Below are 23929 nucleotides of genomic sequence, written 5' to 3'. Positions count from 1 at the left end.
TCACCAACCAACCAACCAACCAACCAACAAACCGAAGTCAACACCAGAAAAACCTCCATCCTCTCGTTCATTCACTCAACTCTGGACACTATCAACTTCTGAAAAACAATAATGGTTCCAATAAAGCAAGATAGTACAAAGATGATACAAGACATGCATCAAATCTCAACCAATGAACAATGGAAAAGGGAAGGGCTTGACAATGACAAGACCTCAACAGTTAAACAAGGCAGAAAGAGTTTGAATCGTATGGTGTATGTTAAAGCTGTATAGAATAGTAGGATTATTGTGAAGATGCTTCTTAAACACTGAAGTGTTTCGAAAGTTACAAAGAGACTAAGTGGAGCTTTTACACATTTTCTTGGTTGTTTAGCTTAATATCCTGGCTGAAGAAGCAACAGGCAGTCAGTGAAGTTAGAATAACAGGGGACAGACAGACAAAAGCTCAGACGAACTCATCTATCGGAATGTGCAGGGCAGGTTGACGCAATGATCCACATAGCAACGTCCGTCCTGCCTCACAATAATACACACATACACCATGATGTACACACTCGCATAACAATGAAAAGGCATCAATGTAAGCGCCAACTGAAAATGAAAACGAAAGGAAAAAACACTGAGTGGTTCTAACTACTTGATATGAAAGAAAATAAAAGAACGAAAAGAAATTTGTGTGAGACAGCCGCTATTCATTTTGTAGATTTTACATTCATTGATGCTTCTTTTTTTCCCCCGTTTCCCCTCAGCCCCAAAATATACAACGATATTATATTCATTCTTTAAAACAAAAAGCACTCTTACGGTTTTTATATTATATTATCAAAGTCTTGGCAAAGCAGCCATGAAATTGACGAACGCATTTAACGCGTCACTGTCTGACGGCCTGGTTTTCGATGCCTAAAATCCAAATCGTCATGGTTCTTTTTCCTATGAAGAAAAACAATGTTTAACACGAGAAACGATTTTTATTATAAATCAAGACAGTGACGTTCCCTAGAAATGAGTTTGAAAGGCTAGTTGCCAAAGCCTGCAGTCACAAACTCACCGTCGCGCGCTGCGAGGCCCGAACCGGCACGACGCCGCCATAAAGTACCGCCACGTAAGCTTATAGTTGCGAGGTCAGAGAAAAGACCCCGTCCCTGACCCGATGAAGAGAAGCACGGCGGTTTTGCTTTTTAAAAACTTCAATTTCTGCGTATAAAAACGGTACATAAAAATATACGTTTTGTGCAGTACAAGTTAGTGCAATTATACATTTTTTCCCTCTTGTTCTTCTCATTGGCACTTAGTGAAGGTTATGATCATGAGAGGGACGCTCTTTCCTTTCTGACCGCTGGGAAAGAAAGACAAAGCTGCTCTAAGCCGTGATTGGACAATATACTTTGACAGATAGAGTCGGTCATTTGGTAATTACGCACTTGCCCAGTTGTTTCTTTGAAACCGCTACATTTTTGGGAGCTACATTTTGATTGCCAGTTTTGTTTGGTCTGATAAAACGAAAAAAAACGAGATTTAATCTTCAACCTGGAAGGTGAAAAATAAATGTTTTGACACAAAGTGTTAGGATTGGAATTAGAGTTTCTTTTCAAAGGAATAATTCACCCCAAAATTGAAAAATGAGTGAGCGAACTATTCCTTTAATATCCTCCAAGTAATAGTTGACCCAAAATTTCCTCATCAGTCCTCATGTCTTTCCAAAACAGTGGAAAACAAAAGAATATATTTCGAAAAATGTCATTTTAGTCCATACAATGAAAGTCAATGGGGTCCAAAAGGTCCATATTTCACAAAATTCATACAGGTTTGGAAGGAGATGAGGGTCAGTAAATTTTGGGGTGAACTCTATCCCTTTAATGATGCAGATCACATTCACATGTCCAATCACTGTCAGTGTTTCATGGGTTCACTGCAAAAACAGGATTTTCTAACTCAGTATTTTTGTTTTCCCGTACAAATGTCTAAACATTCTTAAATCAAGATACATTGACTATTTCAGAAAAACATCAAGTGAATTTATGCTTAAAACAAGTGGGGTAAAACAAGAATATTTTTTCTGGATTTAAATATATTTTTCAGAAACTAAAGGTTATGATACAGGGCAACTTTTTGAGCGATGTTGCTTGGGCACTTTCCCATTGAGAATTGGCAACAAATTTCTATCTGGATACTTTAGATCGAAATGTGTTGCCCAATTCTCAATGGGAAAGTACGGAAGAGGATTAGGGCCAAGCAATAAAAAAAAAATAAAACCATCTCGAGATTAAAGTTGTTAAATTTAGAGAAAAAACTCGTTAAATTTCGAGAAAAAAGTCGAAATAAAATGTTGAGAATAAACTCATTAAATTACGAGAAAAAAACTCGTTAAATTTCGAGAAAAAAGTCGAGATAAAATGTTGAGAATAAACTCGTTAAATTACGAGAAAAAAACTCGTAAAATTTCGAGAAAAAAGTCGAAGATAAAATGTTGAGAATAAAGTCATTAAATTATGAGAAAAAAGTTGTTAAATTACGAAAACAAATTCGTTAAATTATGAGAAAAATATCGTTAAATTTCGAGAAAAAAGTCGAAGATAAAATGTTGAGAATAAACTCATTAAATTATGAGAAAGAAGTTGTTAAATGACGAGAACAAATTCGTTAAATTATGAGAAAAATATCGTTAAATTTCGAGAAAAAAGTCGAGATAAAATGTTGAGAATAAACTCATTAAATTATGAGAATAAAGTCATTAAATTACGAGAAAAAAGTCGTTAAATTATGAGAACAAATTCGTAATTTAACAAATTTGTTCTCGTAATTTAACTACTTTTTTTCTCATAATTTAATGAGCTTTATTCTCAACATTTTATCTCGAACTTTTTTCTCGTAAATTTAACGAGTTTTTTCTCGTAATTTAACGAGTTTATTCTCAACATTTTATCTCGACTTTTTTCTCGTAATTTAACGAGTTTTTTCTCGTAATTTAACGAGTTTATTCTCAACATTTTATCTCGAAATTTAACAACTTTAATCTCGAGATGGTTTTATTTTTTTATTATTGCTTGGCCCTAATCCTCTTCCGTAGGAAAGTGCCCAAGCAACATTGCTCAAAAAGCTGCCCCACGTATCATCACCTTAAGACTTGATATCGAGTCATTTCCATTCTTAAAGGGATAGTTCACCCAAAAAAAATGAAAATTCTGTCACTTACTCGCCCTCAAGTTGTTCTAAACCTGTACAGGTTTCTTTCATCTGTTGAACACAAAAGAAGATATTTTGAAGAATGTTGGTAACCTGACAGTTGACAGGTAGCCATTTAGTATTTTGTTTTCCTGCTATGGAAGTCAACTGTTTGATTACCAACATTCTTTTAAATATCTTCTTTTGCATTCAACGTACGAAAGAAACTCGTACAGGTTTGGAACAACATGAGGGTGGTTAAATTATGACAAAATTTTCATTTATGGGTGAACTATCCCTTTAAGTAAATGCATCTTGAGCGCTTTTAGATATTTGTAATGGAAAAAATACAAAGCCGATCATTTTTTTGGCAGTGTAACAGCTCAGAGCTGCTTGGCTCATATTGAGAGGGTCAGACAGCACAGTGTGCCTGTTTACATGAAGACATCACATGATCACCTCCATATGAAAAGAAAGCACAGTGGAAGACATCTACATGTTATCAGAGCAAGCGTTTCCTTTATGTGAATAATATCCATAAGCTGAACGAGAAGAAAATAATTTCTTAGGAAGCACAATGCGGCCCGAATTTGCCACAAAGACTCCGACATATGCAGGAAGGTGTGTTTGTGTGGAAAACACTTGATTTCTGAATCACATTAGACTGGGATGTCCTGCTGGGATGACGTGTGGCTGGTTAAAGTGCCTGCCGTTGAATTAATACTGTGGACTGACAGGAATAAACCTCATAGCTTATAAAGAGGCAGTTGATCTGTGAGGGACAGAATAGTTTCGGTGCGTAAGAGCAGAGAGAGGCCATTATACATTCCTGCACTACAACTACTCGCGCTGAAGTACACCGAGGCCTCTCTCTGAAAGGCTCATTCTTGTTTAGAGGTATTACTTTAGCAATGTGTGTCGAAACAGTTTTTGACTATTTGGCGAAACGCTCACCGCGGACATGAACGCGCCAGTCGCGATGCTAAACTGCACTCTGCTTTATCGAAATGGAAAATGATTTTCATGGCCGTTAAAAGTGCTTGTAGGCAAAATAAAGCGGTAAATCCAGAAATAGTAAATGATGTCCATAAATGAATTTGAGTTTCTTGGTGTGAGAGGGTTAACTGTTTAAAATACTCAATACCCAGTCAAAGTAGCTTACAGAGTTTTGAACAGTTAAAAACTGCTATGTATAAAGTCTGCCACACTTAAAATCATGGAAAATCGTTAGCTGTATTCCACAGAATGCTCACAAAACATCAAAGTATAATAAACTGCCTGAAAAAATCTGCTTTGAATGTTTCATTTCTGGATTACTTATGAAAAAGTAACTTTTTTTTGCCTTACTATGCAATGCAGCAAAAGCCAAAAAGCTTTTTTTTTTTTTTTCCAAAGTATTTTCCTCTTTTTAGCTTTTTATCAGTTTTTTTTTTTCTGAATAAAAGTCTCATTGTTCCACTATGGAAGCAGTAGGAAAAGAGCACCCCCTCGTGGCCTTGAGGAATCAGTGACATTTAAAAGGCCACACGCCTCAGACGGACACCATCTCAGCTCATCAAGTCCCCTGTGAGAGTTGTGCAGGAGATATCGGGGCTTAATCCGTGGAACAGCTGCAATAAAAGAGCACGTTTTGAAGTGGGCTAAAGGATAAAGCTCAGTCAGTGAAGCGCTGGCAGGCCTTCTTCCAACGGCACGCTGTGCACCACAGGTCCCTCTTCTCCATGCCGTACACCTTTCGGCACTTCTTGGCTTCGCCACGCGGTTTCCTGGGGAAATATTTCACATAGTTTCCGTTAGCTGTGAAGCAAGGCTCCAAAAATATGATGAAGCCATGAACTCAGCGGACAGGTTACCTGGTTCCAGTGGTAGGTTTGGAAGCAGAGGTGTTGTTGCTGTGTGGTTTGCTGACAGTGGTGTGGTTAACAGGTTGTCTTTTCTCACCAATGCTCACAGTGCGGATTTGAGTCATCGGGCCCTGCAAAGGCATTTCATGTTAAAGGTGATCTGACTAAACAAAAGCGCAGCCAAATACACAAGAAGTGAAGACATGCTTACATCTCAGCTGACACTTCTTCTGTTCATAAGTTTGGGGTTGGTAAGATATCTGAATGTTTTTGAAAGAAGCCTTTTATGCTCAGAAAAGCTGAATTTATTTGATAAGCAATTACCATTTAATATTACCATTTATTACCATTTACTGTTTTATATTTTAACTCTTTCCTGACCAGTGTTTTTTTTTAAAAAAGTTGCCATTTGATAATTTTCACAAAACTTTCTTGGCCCCCAGAATATTTTGTTGTATGAATATCTGAACATGCAATATATCAAAAGAAAGAACAGAGCCTCTGCTTCATGCTTTCTTTTTTATCAACTCTTGAATGTGGGTAAGTTTAAAAAAAAAAAAAAAAGACTACGTTCAGATCCGATTCCATCAACACCCCCAAATCATCGTCCTGTACCTCGTCCTGGGTCGACATTTCATTTGCTAACATTAGGCAGTTTTTATTTATATGCTGTTGAATGTTTGATGATCACATTATTTTACATGTGCATAAACAACGCTTCTATTGCTTGTTTCTGCTTCTTCTTTTGATCCGGAGATTGCCGGAAAATTTCAAGTCTGTGTTATTGCATCCCTCAGTACTAAAAACCACGCCCCTACAAATTATGTCCCCTGCAATGAAACAGCCAATTAGCACCTCACTCTAGAATTGCTGACGTTGTCACGGTAAAGACTAGAAGGGATTCAGCTATGGCCACTGGACATTTTAATATTTATTTATTTAATTTAATAACTGTATTTGCAGTATTGTAAGGCTAGGTTTAGGGTTGGGGGTAAGTGTAGTCGTTAATAAAATACAATCTGATAAGTAGCAAATTAATTTACTCTTATTTTATTATGAAATTTTGCCTCACTTCTGGCTGTTGCTGTATCCCGAAGACTCGAGGATGGAGGAATTGAATCAAGTGAAATTATATATCCTCGCTCCCTTTAGCATCACTTCAAAGCGTCATCAAGGGATCTGCCCATATGTTGTTAGAGTTTGGTTATTTAAAAAAATATATATAATATATGGTATATGGTACTTGAGGCCCACTCAGTGAAACCATTCACTCATGTGCTGAATCCTCAGACCAAGCACATTATGTGCTTTACACTCAGTTTGCAATTGTAAAACAAACTTTTTGCAAAACTCTAAACACAGTGCTCTTTTTACCTACACACAACCATCATGTGTGAAAACTCTTCTACATAAATTGATCACTTAGAAATCAAAACTCAGTGTCAGACGAATCAAAATTTGAAGTTCTTTTTTGGAAAACTGGGACGCCATGTCATCCGGACTAAAGAGGACAAGGACAACCCAAGTTGTTATCAGCGCTCAGTTCAGAAGCCTGCATCTCTGATGGTATGGGGTTGCATGGGTGCGTGTGGCATGGGCAGCTTACACATCTGGAAAGGCACCATCAATGCTGAAAGGTATATCCAAGTTCTAGAACAACATATGCTCCCATCCAGACGTCGTCTCTTTCAGGGAAGACCTTGCATTTTCCAACATGACAATGCCAGACCACATACTGCATCAATTACAACATCATGGCTGCGTAGAAGGATCCGGGTACTGAAATGGCCAGCCTGCAGTCCAGATCTTTCACCCATAGAAAACATTTGGCGCATCATAAAGAGGAAGATGCGACAAAGAAGACCTAAGACAGTTGAGCAACTAGAAGCCTGTATTAGACAAGAATGGGACAACATTCCTATTCCTAAACTTGAGCAACTTGTCTCCTCAGTCCCCAGACATTTGCAGACTGTTATAAAAAGAAGAGGGGATGCCACACAGTGGTAAACATGGCCTTGTCCCAACTTTTTTGAGATGTGTTGATGCCATGAATTTTAAAATCAACTTATTTTTCCCTTAAAATGATAAATTTTCTCAGTTTAAACATTTGATATGTCATCTATGTTGTATTCTGAATAAAATATTGAAATTTGAAACTTCTACATCATTGCATTCTGATTTTATTCACAATTTGTACAGTGTCCCAAATTTTTTGGAATTGGGTTTGTATATATCACAGTCACCAGCACTAGCACTCCATTTCCCAGCATCCCTCCTGTTCCTCACATACGCACATTCACCTGTAACCATGGACACTAATAATCTTCACAGCTGCACGTCATGGAACTGGACGAGAGAGCAATAATGCTCGTCCGGACTCAGGAGAGCCCAGACCTTTTTTCTTTTGTTAAAGACTTTATTTGTTTGGCCGTCACCAGCTCCCTGGACAATGAGACCCTCAAGACCTTGTTCTGGATTGGGGCTACTTTCCACCAAAGCCTCGACCTCCCAGACACCACCGGACTGAACTGGAGAGAAACTGTCATTCGGTGTCTGGAGAGCATCGCGTCCCGATCTGGAGCACAGCCAGACCCAGTGCCCATATCTCCACCCTTGATCGCGGAGAACTTGCGTGTGCCCCCGCAGACGGTGAGCCAGGACCCGCCACGATGCGTCAGCCAGAGCCCGAGGAAGAGAGGACAGAGCTGACCCTCGCCCCGGATATACAGCCCTACCGCAAGTCTGACCAGGGGTGTGAGCCAGCGACATCAGCGGACGAGGGAGTCACGACAACGGAGGATGAGGACTGGCTGATTGACTTCAGTGAGGAAGTTCCATCTCCCACCCTTTCCCACCCAGCATCTTCATCTTCATCTTCGTCATCGTTTCTAAACAATACTAATGACTGTAAAGACTGTATATTATGCACCGTTACGCCGTCGATGTCCTCACCACCTCCATCACCCCAGAGCTCAGCCAGTCCTCCAACCATGCCGCTGCCGGAGGTCCACAGCCCTGCACCCTCTCCGTGGGAGCCCCGCTCTGACGTCGAGCCACAGGTCGTGTGTCCACCTGCAGCACCATCACCTGAGGATCCTGAAGCTCCGCCTCCAGCCTCTGGGTTCCTCTCTCCATCTTGGCCTGTCGACCTGTTGGCTCCTCCCACCTACGGCTTCACCGGAAACCCTCGGACTTCCGGTTCCCCTGGGTTCCCTCGACCTGCCGGTTCTCCCTTGGTCCATCGTCGCACCTCTTCCGTCACAGACTTGCGGTCCGTCCGCTGCACTCCGTCTCTCCACCCCTACGACGTCAGCAGGCTCCTCCTTCCCCTCGGTGTTGCCTCAGTCCTCGGTCACACCGGATCCACCTCAGCCCTCGGGTACTCTGGCTACGCCTTCGACGGTCGTTGCCGCAAGATTGCCTGGGTCTCCAGTACCAGGGATGTCGCTCCTCTCCATCACCTCTCCGTCTGCACTGGCGGATCCATCGGCCACGCCTCTGTCGGTCGTCCCCCAGCTGTCGTCAGCCAAGTCACCATCTGGGCTACTCCCTCCCTCATATCCGCCGTGGGCTGTCGGCACTGGGGAGCTCTAGGTCTGTGCCAGCGGTTCGTCATCTCCATCACCGCCAGGGGATTGTTGTCCAAGCACCACCTTCACGTCTCCTCAGCCTTCCATCTGTCCTTTGTTACCATCACTTCACCTGCCTCCAGATCCCCCTCCGGCCCTCCCCATGGATGTTCCGGTACGGCACGAGGACGCGCCTCGCTGGAGGGGGATGTACTGTCACAGTCACCAGCACTAGCACTCCATTTCCCAGCATCCCTCCTGTTCCTCACCTACACACATTCACCTGTAACCATGGACACTAATCTTCTTCACAGCTGCACGTCATCAGTTAATTCCCCTTTGTGTATATAAGTTCCTGTTTCAGTTCTGTTCATCGTCTGTTCTCCATCTTAATACGTTGTGTGTATCTGCCTACTGTTTGGATTAAACTTAGATTTTTGTATTTGAACCTGTTCTTCTTCGTATTCCTTCATGAACACAGCCAATATGTATACATACATATATATATATATATATATATATATATATATATATATATATATATATATAGCGCTTTATACAATTTAGATTGTTTCACAACAGCTTTACAATAGTAACAATTCTGCTCTAACGAGCCAACTGCAATCTCAAGTCAGTTCAGTATCGATTCAGTTCACTTTCATAACTGTGTAAAATTCATCAGTTGTGCATACATACTGTATATACTGTATTTTTGCAAATGTACATGTGAGTGCTATGACAAACTCCTATACACTCCACTGCACACTGAACAAGCAAAAGACCAAGAACAAGATAATAGTGTTTTACATTTTTCATCTCATTGTGTTTGGTGTGTATGTGGCTAATCATTTTATGTTTGTGTGTAGAGTTACTACACAAAAACACAATTTTTTAAATAGTTAAAATAGTTTTGAGTGAAGTGATTGATTTTGAAAGATGTGTGTGACGTTTTGCATGTTGTGTGGGTTTGTGTGTAGAGTTTTGAGAAATGGAGCCATAGTTTGAAAAACTGTGTGTAAGCAATTTGAAAAAACTGTAAATGACAAAAAAATTCCATCAAAGTCGGGGAAGCGTGTCTTAAATGACGGAAAATTCCATCAAAGTCGGGGAAGCGTTGTGTCTTAAATGACGGAAAATCCCGTCGAAGTCTGGGAAGCGTTGTGTCTTTAATGACGGAAAATTCCATCAAAGTCAGGGAAACGTTGTGTCTTAAATGACGGAAAATCCCGTTGAAGTCTGGGAAGCATTGTGTCTTAAATGACGGAAAATCTTGTTGAAGTCTGGGAAGCGTTGTGTCTTTAATGACGGAAAATTCCATCAAAGTCAGGGAAGGGTTGTGTCTTAAATGACGGAAAATCCCGTCGAAGTCTGGGAAGCATTGTGTCTTTAATGACGGAAAAATCGATCAAAGTCGAGGAAACGTTGTGTCTTAAATGACGGAAAATCCCGTTGAAGTCTGGGAAGCATTGTGTCTTAAATGACGGAAAATCCCGTCGAAGATTGGGGAGGGTTGTGTCTTTAATGACGGAAAATTCCATCAAAGTCGGGGAAGCGTTGTGTCTTAAATGACGGAAAATCCCGTTGAAGTCTGGGAAGTGTTGTGTCTTAAATTACGGAAAATCCCGTTGAAGTCTGGGAAGCGTTGTGTCTTAAATGATGGAAAATCCTGTCGAAGTCTGGGAAGCGTTGTGTCTTTAATGACGGAAAATTCCATCAAAGTTGGGGAAGCGTTGTGTCTTAAATGACGGAAAATCGTGTCTGGGAAGCGTTGTGTCTTAAGTGACGGAAAATTCCATCAAAGTCGGGGAAGTGTTGTGTCTTAAATGACGGAAAATCCTGTCGAAGTCTGGGAAGCGTTGTGTCTTTAATGACGGAAAATTCCGTCAAAGTCTGGGAAGTGTTGTGTCTTAAATGATGGAAAATTCCATCAAAGTCGGGGAAGTGTTGTGTCTTAAGTGTTGTGTCTTAAATGACGGAAAATTCCATCAAAGTCGGGGAAGTGTTGTGTCTTAAATGACGGAAAATTCCATCAAAGTCGGGGAAGTATTGTGTCTTAAGTGTTGTGTCTTAAATGACGGAAAATTCCATCAAAGTCGGGGAAGTGTTGTGTCTTAAATGATGGAAAATTCCATCAAAGTCGGGGAAGTGTTGTGTCTTAAGTGTTGTGTCTTAAATGACGGAAAATTCCATCAAAGTCGGGGAAGTGTTGTGTCTTAAATGACGGAAAATCCTGTCGAAGTCTGGGAAGCGTTGTGTCTTTAATGACGGAAAATTCCGTCAAAGTCTGGGAAGTGTTGTGTCTTAAATGACGGAAAATTCCATCAAAGTCGGGGAAGTGTTGTGTCTTAAGTGTTGTGTCTTAAATGACGGAAAATTCCATCAAAGTCGGGGGAGTGTTGTGTCTTAAGTGTTGTGTCTTAAATGATGGAAAATTCCATCAAAGTCGGGGAAGTGTTGTGTCTTAAGTGTTGTGTCTTAAATGATGGAAAATTCCATCAAAGTCGGGGAAGTGTTGTGTCTTAAGTGTTGTGTCTTAAATGAAGGAAAATTCCATCAAAGTCGGGGAAGTGTTGTGTCTTAAATGACGGAAAATCCTGTCGAAGTCTGGGAAGCGTTGTGTCTTTAATGATGGAAAATTCTGTCAAAGTCTGGGAAGTGTTGTGTCTTAAATGACGGAAAATTCCATCAAAGTCGGGGGAGTTAATATACTTGAATATTTGTAATTTATTCCTGTGATCAAAGCTGAATTTTCAGCATCATTACTCCAGTCTTCAGTGTCACATGATCCTTCAGAAATCATTCTAATATGATGATTTGCTGCTCAAGAAACATTTCTGATTATTATCAATGTTGAAAACATTTGTGCTGCTTAATATTTTTGTATTTCTGTAATATGTTTTTTTTTTTCTTTTTTAGGATAAATAGAAAGTTCAAAAGAACAGCATTGATTTGAAATAGAAATGGTTTTTAGCATTATAAATATATTTACTGTCACTTTTGATCAATTTAGAATAAAAGTATTAATTTCTCTCAAAAAAAAAAGAAAAAAATGTGCCTAAACCAAACTTTTGAACATTAATACATATATACACAATTAAAACAGTAAATTATTTAATGGCAGGTTATAAAAGTAATTGTTGTTCATCTTTTCTCTTTTACTCAGCCTTGAGTGTTTTGATACCTGTTATCACACCATTAAATATTATAATTTAAAAAAAATGTGAGTATTGTTTGTCTGTCCAAAACAATGTTTGTGTATTGTGGGTGGTTGCTGTCTGAGTGTTCTGTCTGATTCTAGATGGTTATTCTCATGGCTAGTTTCTAAGGCAAAATAAGAGTAACAGCAAAGCTTTCTTAGCAAACGCCGCTAATTATTGGTCCATTACGGCGCATCCCTGATCACAATATATTTTCATAACTAGTTCATAAACACTGTCTTTTTGACAGGTACTAGATTTCTGCAGATGTCAACCTGTAACAGGGGTTTGGAAGCTACTTTCTGTGTTCTGCAAAAGCATCTGAGACAGGAAACCAAAAGTCATGCAAGTGCAACTACTGAAAGACCCCAAGAGACAGAGAAAGACAAGCTGGGAGTGACAAATAAAAGTCGACCAAGCTTACAGGATCACTGCCCTTTCAATATTTAGTGAGCTAAGTCTTTCACATGGTGACAAACTCTGTTGACTGCGTCTCTGACAGAAAGAGAGATTGTGAGAAAACAAGAAAGAGAGAAAGAAAGGAGCCATCTCACCGGTAGAGCTTTATATATGACAGGGGGCGACTGCCAGGATACACTAATCCTATCCTCACTGTGAGGCGGTTCAGAGGGCATGCTGGGAATGCTGACAGGGGTTGTAGCCTGAAAAACATAGTGTGTGTAAGAGGCGGTATTAGCAAAGCCAGCGGAGAGAGGAAGAGAAAACACTGTTAAGTACAACCACAACCCACCGACAGCCAAGAAGAGCTGCCTCAAAGACTGCCTCCATCATGACGAGCCATTAGAAATGAGACGGTCTGATACTCGACCTATCCGACCTGGTCCTGAAATCCTGACCTCATCACACTGACCCATAAATACATCAACAAAATGGACTTCGGCAATTAAAGAGACATGTGTACACAGTAGTCTGGCTTTTTGATATTTAACAGAGCCCTCAATCTGGTGCGCGAGCAAAGGTCAGATATATAAATCTCTGCCCGTTTGAAAGATTTCAGAAAGGTCATTCATTCCATTTGGGACAAAATTTCTCAAGAAACTCCTGCAAAGAGATGCAGAAAGTAAGCCACACACTAATTGTGTTGCAAACAAATTTTGTTTTCCTGTAAAACATCCTTAAATCAAGATAAGTGCACTTGCAAGATTTTTTGTTTTACAAGAATATATATATTGAATTAAAGGGTTAGTTCACCCAAAAATGAAAATTCTGTCATTAATTACTCGCCCTCATGTCGTTCTACACCCGTAAGACCTTCGTTCATCTTCACAACACAAATTAAGATATTTTTGATGAAATCTGAGAGCTTTCTGTCCCTCCATAGACTGCAACGCAATTACCACTTTAAAGGCCCAGAAAGGTAGTAAAGACATCGTTAAAATAGTCAATGTGACTTCAGTCTATGGAGGGACAGAAATCTCTCAGATTTCATCAAAAATATCTTAATTTGTGGTGTGAAAATGAACGAAGGTCTTACGGGTTTGGAACGAAATGAGGGTGAGTAATTAATGACTGAATTTTCATTTTTGGGTGAACTAAAAAAAAGACATTATAGTTTCATTTTAAGAAAATGAAGCTCGTTTTTTAGGCCCTTTAAGATTATTTGCATATTATTGACAACAGCTAAGCAGAATTCCTCCCAAAATTCTCAGAACTGTAATGCAACTGTATTTATACATCATGGTAGTATTTGTTTATGCTTTTGTGTATTTATGGTAGTATGCTTATGCTTTTATGCTGTTTCTGTCATCATTTACTCACCTTCATGTCATTCTAAACCCCTAAGAGTTCTGTATCTTTAAACAAAATTGAAGATATTTTTAATATTCTCTCATCATTTTTGCCAGTCTATTGCCAAAACCAAAATTTGCACACTTCATATGTGACTAAAAGTCCACATTAAATCTTTTCCTCATACAAAGAAGTCTCTTTAGAAGACTTGAATTCAACCACTTGATTCATATGGATTAGTTGTCTTTTTGTCATTGTAAGTTTTGGTATGAACTTTCAATGAATGGACAGAAATTATGAGAAAATATTAAAGATATCTTCATTTGTGTTCCAAAGATGAACAGAAGGATTATGGGTTTGCATCAACACGAGGGTGAGAATTTTAGGGTGAACTATCCCCGTAAGACACATGCTAATGAGAATATTAGGGAAGTGCAATTAATTGTCATGAAAATAATGCAAAATGAGTCTTCAAACTAAATATATTACATTTTTTTCTTTTGATTTTGGTTTTATAGCCATGATAATAAAGCTTTTTTGACTCTGACCCTGATGGTGAGAGATTTGAGCTGAATTAATAACAAAAACAGAGCCTTGCGTGGGGGATCTGAAAGAATATCATGTTCTCAAAGTCCACCCACACACAGACTGACGAAAGAACTGTAGGAGAGTGTGCATGAAGACAACATCCCTAAACCTCAAACCCATTACATGACACGTGCACTCCATTAAGTGCAGGTAGAAAGGGATTGTGTGTTCAATAAGAAGAAGAGCGACGTTACCTGGTAAGCGTGGTCAGTGCGGATGTGACACAGCGCCGACGGTGCTGATTGGCTGAGTGGGGTGTGGATCATGTGGGCGGGCTCAGATCGAGACACATCACAAGTCAGGATGGGGAAGACGGGGGCCGGCCCGGACGTAGTAGGAGAGGTGGGCGTGAGGTTGGACAGCCCCTCCGAAAGAGTGTCCATGTTCACCTCGATTTCAGAGTAGTAGAAATCCTCCTCGCCATCGCTGTAGTCAGAATCTCCATTTCGCCTGAAACACATGATACTAAAACTTAGGCCAGCCTCGGATTGCAGGCTCGGTGCTCTTGTGCGCACGTCAACAGGCAGCCAGCAGGGGGCAGCAGTGCCAATGTCATAACAGAGGCTTGATTTACATGGGATGGTCAGGTAGCAACAAGAGGCTATAAAAACACTCTTACTACTTCCATCAGAATGTGTTTCCCTCTCTACCTCCTGTTATGGTGCTCAGAAAGGGAAGAGCACCCTGAGCTGCCCCATCCTCAGAGACTGACAGACAAATTGCGCCCTTCATATATGGACAAAATCATCTCCGCTTCTAAAGCTTTAAAAGTTAACATTACATTTACTAAAAAGAGAGTAGTGGATTTAAAATGAGGACGCATTTTTATATAAATGTATGTCCCTGTTACACTTACTTTTCCTGGTTAAATAAGTATTACATAAAAAAGAGAGACCAAATACAATTCTATTTTGTAGTTTTACACTATATAATGTTGCATTTATTAAAATCAAGTATAAATTTCATCAAGTTAGTGTTTTTATGCATTTATTCCAAAATAATAACTAAAGACAGTAATAATTTAAACAATATATTTTATTTGTGATCTAATGTTCAGCCTTTTCTTTTTAATAGTCAACTTATTTTCAGCAATCATCAAGCTTGTAGCTACACTGTACCTTTAATTTTCATCATGTTTTCAGCCCATTTCAAGTTTGATTTTGACATGACATAAATCAGTGATATCTAAATGCCTGAGTTGTTTACTTACTTTTTAATTAGCCTTCCCATTAATGCCATCATTGTCTTGGTTCAGGAACATGCAGAACGTAAACGAAAACAAGAGGTGGGATTTATCACACGAACCAATCATATCCAATCATAATCAATCATATCCAATCAATGCGCGATGTGACTCTCCCCCATTCTTTCTCAATTACCCCCCACTAAACCCACCGCACGCTTTAGGGGGTCCGTTAAAAGTCAAAGGGATCAGTGATCTATCGCTGTAACTTCACCTGTGGGTGTCACTGTTGGACAGTGTTACTTTATAAAAACGAGTGACTTTCACACTTTTAATGTCACATTTTGTAATATTTTTTGTAATATTGTTTATTTTCTCATCCAGTTTTTTTGAGGAGACACTGCCTCCCTTTCCTCCGTGCAGGAAACGCCCCTGAAAGATTGCCAATATGTCCCCGACCCCATATTTGCTTTTAAAACAGTGTCCAGCGACAGTTTCTATTTGTGCGACGTCGCAACTAGAACAACATACAAAGTATGACAGTGATCTCAGGTACTGATCATGTGCTTTTTTAATGTTTAAAGAATTTAATGTGAGTTTGAATATCATTTTACGTGACCTTTCTGGCTGTACTGAAATGGAAAATTCAGCAGAGATCTTGAAAATAAAAAGAAACAAGAACATTCAACTGTGAACAAACAATTGTATTCAATGACAAAGATGTTGAAGGGTTAGTTCAGCCCAGCGACGAGAATACTTTTTTGTGCGCAAAAAACAAACAAAAAATGACTTTATTCAACAATTTAAGGTTGAACCACTATAGTCACATGGACTATTTTAACAATGTCTTTACTACCTTTCTGAACCTTGAAAGTGGTAATTGTGATAATTGCTCTCGAATTTCATCAAAAATATCTTAATTTGTGTTCCCGAAGATTAACGAAGATCTTACGGGTGTAGAACGACATGAGGGTGAGTAATAAATGACAGAATTTTTCTTTTTTGGGTGAACTAAGCCTTTAAATCTGTGCAATATTTATGAATTCATTGTGAGTGCAGTGCGCTTGCAGAGAGACTCCGCCCACACACTCTCCTGATTGGCTGTGATTTTTGATTGACTTTGTCACGTCTTGTAGTCGAGTCACGTCTAGTGTGGGCAAACAAATTGCTTGAGTAAATGTTCAAACTGCAGAACAAACATGATCATCTATTCCAGGTGTGATTTGTCCGACTGACGCTTACCCCAGGTGGACGGTGCGGATGTGGCGCTGGATCCCTGAGGAGGTGCTGAGGACTTTTTCACAGTTCTTCCACAGACACTTAAACATCACCTTCATGGAGTTCTGAAACAAACAAACATACAATTTATGTTTTATAAAGGACATACCAGTGTTCCCGAAGTTGCTCAAATTTTACGGAAGTTTAGGTTTCTGGTCTGTAAAGGCAGCCAATCACGAATCCTTATGCAAATTTCACAGTGACATCATTGCTGTAATATTTAGATTTGTGAGTATGCTATTTTATCAAGTCAAACTTAAAGGTGCCCTAGATTCAAAAATTGAATTTACCTTGGCATAGTTAAATAACAAGAGTTCAGTACATGGAAAAGACATACAGTGAGTCTCAAACACCATTGTTTCCTCCTTCTTATATAAATCTCATTTATTTAAAAGACCTCCGAAGAACAGGCGAATCTCAACATAACACCGACTGTTACGTAACAGTCGGGGTGTATGCCCCAATATTTGCATAATGCCAGCCCATGTTCCCAACATTATGAAAGGCATTAGACAAGGGCAGCCAGTTAACGTCTGGAGCTGCACACAGCCGAATCATCAGACTAGGTAAGCAAGAACAACAGCGAAAAATGGCAGATGGAGCAATAATAACTGACATAATCCATGATATCATGATATTTTTACTGATATTTGTAAATTGTCTTTATAAATGTTTCGTTAGCATGTTGCTAATGTACTGTTAAATGAGGTTAAAGTTACCATCGTTTCTTACTGTATTCACGGAGACAAGAGAGCCGTCGCTATTTTCATTTTTTAAACACTTGCAGTCTGTATAATTCATAAACACAACTTCATTCTTTAGAAATCTCTCCAACAGTGTAGCATTAGCCGTTAGCCACGGAGGACAGCCTCAAATTCACTCAGAATAAAACTTTAACATCCAAATAAATACTTTACTCACATGATTTGAAGCATGCATGCAGCATGCATGACGGACATCTTGTAAAGATCCATTTGAGGGTTATATTAGCTGTGTGAACTTTGTAAATGCGCTGTAATATAGTCGACAGCTCATGTGGCAGGGAGCACGCGATTTAAGGGGGCGGCGCCGAGTGTAAATCAGTGCATTGTTAATGATGCCCCAAAATAGGCAGTTAAAAAAATCTATGGGGTATTTTGAGCTGAAACTTCACAGACACATTCAGGAGACACCTTAGACTTATATTACATCTTGTGAAAAAGCATTCTTGGGCACCTTTAAATCTTACATTTCTCATGAATGAAGCACCCCAGTATGAAGCTTATAAAAGACCAAAATAGCACACCTAAGGCTACAAAACAAAGTTTGAATGTTGTTCATATGCCAAGCATTTTGGGCTGAATTAATTGAAGAAAAAACTGCCTGAGGAATATCAATACACTTCTGCCTTAGAGCTATAAGCATAAAACACACTTTAAAAATGAATAATGAGAGAATGATAATTAGTAAGTGCATCTTTAAAAAGAGATCTGCTCTATTTGCAGTCAAGGCCGCTATCAGCAGTGATTCAGAGGTCTGATTGCATAAGCCTCATGTGTATGTGCAGCAGAAATTCCCTTCAGCCCACTGCTGGCCCAAAAGCATGAAGGCTTTTCACTGCTGCAGCGAAACAACTATTACAGCACTTGAAAACAACAGTGACACTGCCAGGTGACGGCATGTGTGCCATGTGTGGGAGATTCACACCTCCTGTGCTGTTCTGTCACTTTCACCAGCGCTCCAAGCGTATTTTGTTTCCCCTCTCGCTCTAAATCTCATCTGTGTTTATCTAACATACTTGATATCTGTGGTTCTGTAGGTGATTCAAATGATGAATCACTCTCTAAACACACTTTACCGCAATAGAGTGCTTAGTTATGCCAACGTTCAAAAAAAAAAAAAAAAAAAAGAATACATACAAAGAAATTACTCACCATGATGTCCTGCACAAAAATACAGTAAAACTATGAAATACATTTACAATTTAAAATAGCTGTATTTTAAATCGAATGTATTTTAAAATGTAATTCCTGTGATCAAAGCTGAATTTTCAGCATCATTACTCCAGTCTTCAGTGTCACATGATCCTTCAGAAATCATTCTAATATGCTGATTTGATGCTCAAGAAACATTTCTGATTATCAATGTTGAAAACAGTTTTTCTGCTTCATATTTTTATGGAAACCAGAATTCTTTGATGAATAAAAGTCCAAAAGAACAGCATTCTTTTTTTTTTTTTAAATAGTAACAATGTAAATTCAATAAAATAATACATTTAAAATAAATGAAAATAAACTTAAAATAAATGTAATGATATATATGTGGTTATAGCACTGTGCAAAAGTGCATAAAAAAGAAAAAAAGAAAAAGAGGGTTTTAGCCAGTTATTTATATCTTTTGCTGTAGTGTGTCAGTAGGAAATATCAGTTTACATTTCCAAACATTGCTTTTGTCATTAATAGCTATAATGAAAAGCTACCTGAAAAGTAAAGGGTGGCAAATATTGATTTGATTTAGTTAATAAAAGTTAATTGACAAATAACATCTATTTATGACAGTATTTTTGAAAGCATCCTCACTTTACAGCATTTTGTGCCTAAAACTCTTCACAGTACTGTAGCTTTGCAGGAAGCTTTTTTCAAGCATCTTAGAGACGTTATTACAGTTCTCCTGGATTTAGTTTGTCTCAGTTTCGTCTGTTTCTTCATGTAATCACAGACGGATTCGATCGTGGTGAGATCAGATCATAACGGTTGTTGTCAGACTCCTTGTGCATACAAAAATCTCACTGGATTATTACAATTAATAGCAAAAGGAATGTTTGGAAATGTAAACTGATATTTCCTACTGACACACTACTGCAAAAGATATAAAGAACTGTCTTAAAAAAACGTTTTTTTTGTTTTTTTTGTTTTTTAGGGGGGTGGGGGGGATGGGAGACTTTTGCAAGTACTATATGTATACACACACTGGAGGCAAATTTTCTCAATTGATTTACCAGTCCCACTTTATATTAGGTGGCCTTAACTACTATGTACTTGCATTAAAAAAATAAGTTCTCAGACTGAGAACGGTGTGAAATAATGACACTCCGGAACAAACAGTGAGCCAAGATTATTTTGTCATTACATTTAGTAATTATCATTTCTTCTGATAAACCTCACCAGGAACTTAATTTGTGAGAAAATATATCACATTAACTGAAATGTGAAACATGTCCGGACCTGTTTCACGGCTCTCTTCAGAGTCAATGAGTGGGTGTGTGTCTGTTCACACACATACAAAAACAAGCAAATACTCTCAGCTCTTCTCAAGGCCGACGGAGTTAACCCTTTCACAGATCACGAAAGCCTACGAAATGTTTCCCATCGAAGCCTCGTCAGGGTGATGACAACAACCATTAACCAAATCCTACCGAAAAAGGGCTGGGAAGTGTATGTTTCCATCTGTCTTTATGAATGAACAGCCAGTCCTCTTATGTTACACTTCACACAGCTGCTCAGCATTTGGCTTGGTTCGGTTCAAAGGACTTGGCTTTTTTTTTTTCTCGTCTCCTTCATTCACAGAGGTTTTTATTGGCTATAGCAAGACATATATGCATGCAGGGAGGCGTCTGGTGAGCTGAAATAATAGAAGAGGTAGCCAGCGCTGTTGCCTAAGACAAGCATTAGCCGTACGGGACACATCCATCTGTCTCTGTACACACACAGGAGAACTGCACTCCAGCCAAAAATGAGCCGAACACACATTAAACATTATGTAATGCGCACCAGCGTGAAATAAACAACTCGTATCTATTTTCTGAATTCTGTCTTTGACATTTCGACTAAATTTCTAGATGTGTACAGGATGGCTTATGGGGTTTCTAACATAATCTGAAACAATCCTAATGGGATCCCCTAAGGGGTTCTTCAATCCCCTAAGGATTCTTTTAAAATGAAAAGAAACTAAAAAAATCTGTTTAGTAAGGTCTTAGTGTATTCCCGTTAGGATCTTTTAGGAGATCAAAGTTATGACAGAAACGCCATTAGCAACGCAGTTCACGTCCATAGGCTTTCACGGCAGAACTTAATTATGTTTTGTGTTCTCTACAAAAAAAGTGTGTTATATGAGCTTTAAAGTTTTGCGGGGCTGTAGAATAATCTGTTTATCTGCTGTGGATAAACTTCCAGTTATTATGGGTGTTATGATGGAATTCCTGTGACTGGAGTTTGCTGATATCTTGACATATTTTGCAAAAGTTACAAACTTTATGACAGCAATTGAAAGGCTGGATATAACTTTGCACAGATACGGTCAGCAAGCCTTCCTGTATTAACAATGTTAGCAAGTCGAAGTCTTTTTGTAACAGTATGTTTTTAAATGTTTCAGTGCAATGCCTTGCTCTATTAATTTCCACAGTAAGTGTCTTGCTGTAAATGTGATTTTTGTTTTTACACCACTGTTCATTTTTTTTTTTTCAAGAAGTTAATACTTTTATTCAGCAAGGATGCTCTAAGTGGATCAAATGTGACAGTAAATCAATTTATAATTAGACAAAATATTTATATTTCAAATAAACGTCATTCTTTTGAACTTTATATTCATCAAAGAATCCTGATCCAATTGTGGTTTCCAATGAAAAATGAAGCAGCACAACTTTTTTTCAACATTGATAATAATAAGAAATGTTTGTTGAGTATCAAATCATCATATTAGAAGGATTTCTGAAGGATCATGTGACACTGAAGACTGGAGTAACGATGCTGAAAATTCAGCTTTGCATCACAGGAATAAATCATATTTTAAATTATATTAAGAAATTTCACAATATGACTCTTTTTACTGTATTTTTATCAAATACAGTACAGTCCAAAAGTTTGGAACCACTAAGATTTTTAATGTTTTTAAAAGAAGTTTCGTCTGCTCACCAAGGCTACATTTATTTAATTAAAAATACAGTAAAAACAGTAATATTGTGAAATATTATTACAATTTAAAATAACTGTTTTCTATTTGAATATATTTCACAAAGTAATTTATTCCTGTGATGGCAAAGCTGAATTTTCAGCATCATTACTCCAGTCTTCAGTGTCACATGATCCTTCAGAAATCATTCTAATATGCTGATCTGCTGCTCAAGAAACATTTAATGTGTACAATTGTCCAAAATATTTGTGTACAATATTTTTTTTCAGGATTATTTGATGAATAGAAAGTTCAAAAGAACAGTGTTTATCTGAAATCTAATCTTTTGTAACATTATAAATGTCTTTACTGCCACTTTTGATTGATTTAATGCATCCTTGCTGAATAAAAGTATTCATTTCTTTCAATTTCTTTAAAAAAAAATAAAAATAAAAATTCGTACTGACCCCAAACTTTTGAACGGTAGTGTATAATGCTACAGAAGCTTTGTATTTCAGATAAATGCTGTTCTTTTGAACTTTCTATTCATCAAGGAATCCTGAAAAAAAAAAGTACACAACTGTTTTCAACATTGAAAATAATCATAAATGTTTATTGAGCAGCAAATCAGCATATTAGAATGATTTCTGAAGGATCATGTGACACTGAAGACTGGAGTAACGATGCTGAAAATTCAGTTTTGCATCACAGGAATAAATTACTTTGTCAAATATATTTAAATAGTACACATTTATTTTAAATTGTAATAATATTTTACAATATTACTGTTTTTTACTGTATTTTTAATTAAATAAATGTAGCCTTGGTGAGCAGACGAAACTTCTTTTAAAAACATTAAAAATCTTAGTGGTTCCAAACTTTTGGACTGTACTGTACATGCCGCCTTGATAAGCGTAAGAGACCTGTTTCGTGAACATTAAAAAACCCTCAAAAATATTTTCTGTCCTAAACAACAGCCACAGATGCTGTCAAATGCAGCTTACGTTGTACTGAACCCAGAACCTTATTTTTAAATTTCCGATATCACTTAAAGGCACAATATGTCACTTTTTGCCACTAGAGGTCGCTTATTCAAAACGAAAGCTTGATAACACCTTGATTTCGTGGAATCATGGGAGGTGCTGTCTTCACGTCTAAGAAACCAATGGGACTCAGGCAGAAATCATATTCAATGATGAGCTAATGTATTAAAGATTTATTAAAGGTGCTAAAGAGGATGTTTTCGTCAACTGAGAAACCAAAGACTGTTAGTGAGTTTTTGAAATGAGCGCATGCGTAAGAACAACCCCCCTCCTTCACAGCTCATTTCAAAGGAACGCCTCCCAAAACTCGTGCACGAGTATTAGAACACGAGTGTTTACCACCGGCATTCGCTGTGTCGTGTTAGTGGATTCATTATGTCGGACTCACCGCAGGTAACTCATAATCTGCAGTTGTTACTTCTGTCTCCTGACAAAAACATTGCATGCGGCGCCTGTGGAGTGTGGAAAGTTACTGGAGCGCGCAGCCGCGCACGTCTCTCACAAGGAACGTCACGGCAGTGATTGACAAGCCAGAGGGCCAATCGTTTACGCGATGATCGCGTAAACGATTGGCTGATGTTTTTAAGGCCCTACCTCATGCACAGATGATCTATATTAATATTATTCCTTTCAGTGCACCTAATAAATAGTCTTTTATCAGTTAGTAAAGACAGTTTCAAGTAATATTGCAAAAATGTATAAAACAAAACATCCTCTTTAGCACCTTTAACATTACTGTAGTATGAAGCAGGGTGTGGAGCAGAATGAGGCCGCTGGAGCGATTGATAATGAGAGACTAGCATGAACGCGACACAGGGCTCGAGAGCATCGGAACTTTTATTATGCCGCAGTTGCCGCTTCTGCTTCTTCCAATCATGCGTATGTGAGGTAACGCAGCGCTGTTTATCATATTAGATACATTTGTGTGTTGAAAGTTGTTATAATGCTTCTCTGTGCGTTCGCTCGGCGGCTACTATGAGACACTTGTTGCACTCTGCAGTAAGCTAGATCGCTATAACATGATTAATTTTCTGTCGATTAATGTATCCCAACAGTTGTTCACATGTCTAATAAAACATATATTAAAGCATGCATGGACATTCTTTAAACATTCTTGGAGACATGTGAGATAATGTAAATACACAAGTCAACAAAATATGTAACATTGTTCTAGTGGTTTCTGGATATTTTAATCCAAAAATCTTACATATTGTGCCTTTAAATGTCTGATATCACTTAAGGAAAGTTTTTCTGCCCAATTAATTTCTCCGTCCAATATCTGGAATTGCACATATTGCATCAGAATTGAGAAATATTCTGTATTAAAAAAAAGAAAAGAAACCTCTGAGAAAACATGTTTCACTTTTCTCCTTTTTTCAGAAAGAGGCGTGTAGGCATGACAGGATCCATGTATACAAGATTGTGCACTTGGGAATTGTGCGAAAAACTT

At 38.4% G+C, this 23929-nt stretch overlaps 1 protein-coding gene across 2 annotated transcripts in view; it reads right to left on the bottom strand.

Annotated features, from left to right (window-relative positions):
* Positions 1–3037: 3037 nt before the first annotated feature.
* The window catches only part of slc2a4rg (SLC2A4 regulator), an 83374-nt gene continuing 62482 nt past the window's right edge, over positions 3038–23929 (bottom strand). Inside the window, exons 5-9 of one of the 2 annotated variants that reach the window (XM_048178215.1) lie at positions 16535–16635; positions 14304–14559; positions 12327–12434; positions 5016–5137; positions 3038–4928 (exon numbers count right to left, since the gene is read on the bottom strand). In XM_048178215.1, the coding sequence (XP_048034172.1) occupies positions 4817–4928; positions 5016–5137; positions 12327–12434; positions 14304–14559; positions 16535–16635 (699 nt within the window). In that variant the 3' untranslated portion in view covers positions 3038–4816. The remainder of the gene's footprint in view (positions 4929–5015; positions 5138–12326; positions 12435–14303; positions 14560–16534; positions 16636–23929) is intronic. The other variant, XM_048178216.1, reaches the window with a different exon arrangement.

The sequence above is a fragment of the Megalobrama amblycephala genome, linkage group LG24, assembly GCF_018812025.1.
Source record: "Megalobrama amblycephala isolate DHTTF-2021 linkage group LG24, ASM1881202v1, whole genome shotgun sequence".
Classification (NCBI taxonomy): domain Eukaryota; kingdom Metazoa; phylum Chordata; class Actinopteri; order Cypriniformes; family Xenocyprididae; genus Megalobrama; species Megalobrama amblycephala.
Note: the sequence above shows the minus strand (reverse complement) of the source record. Positions and strands in the feature narration are given on the sequence as shown.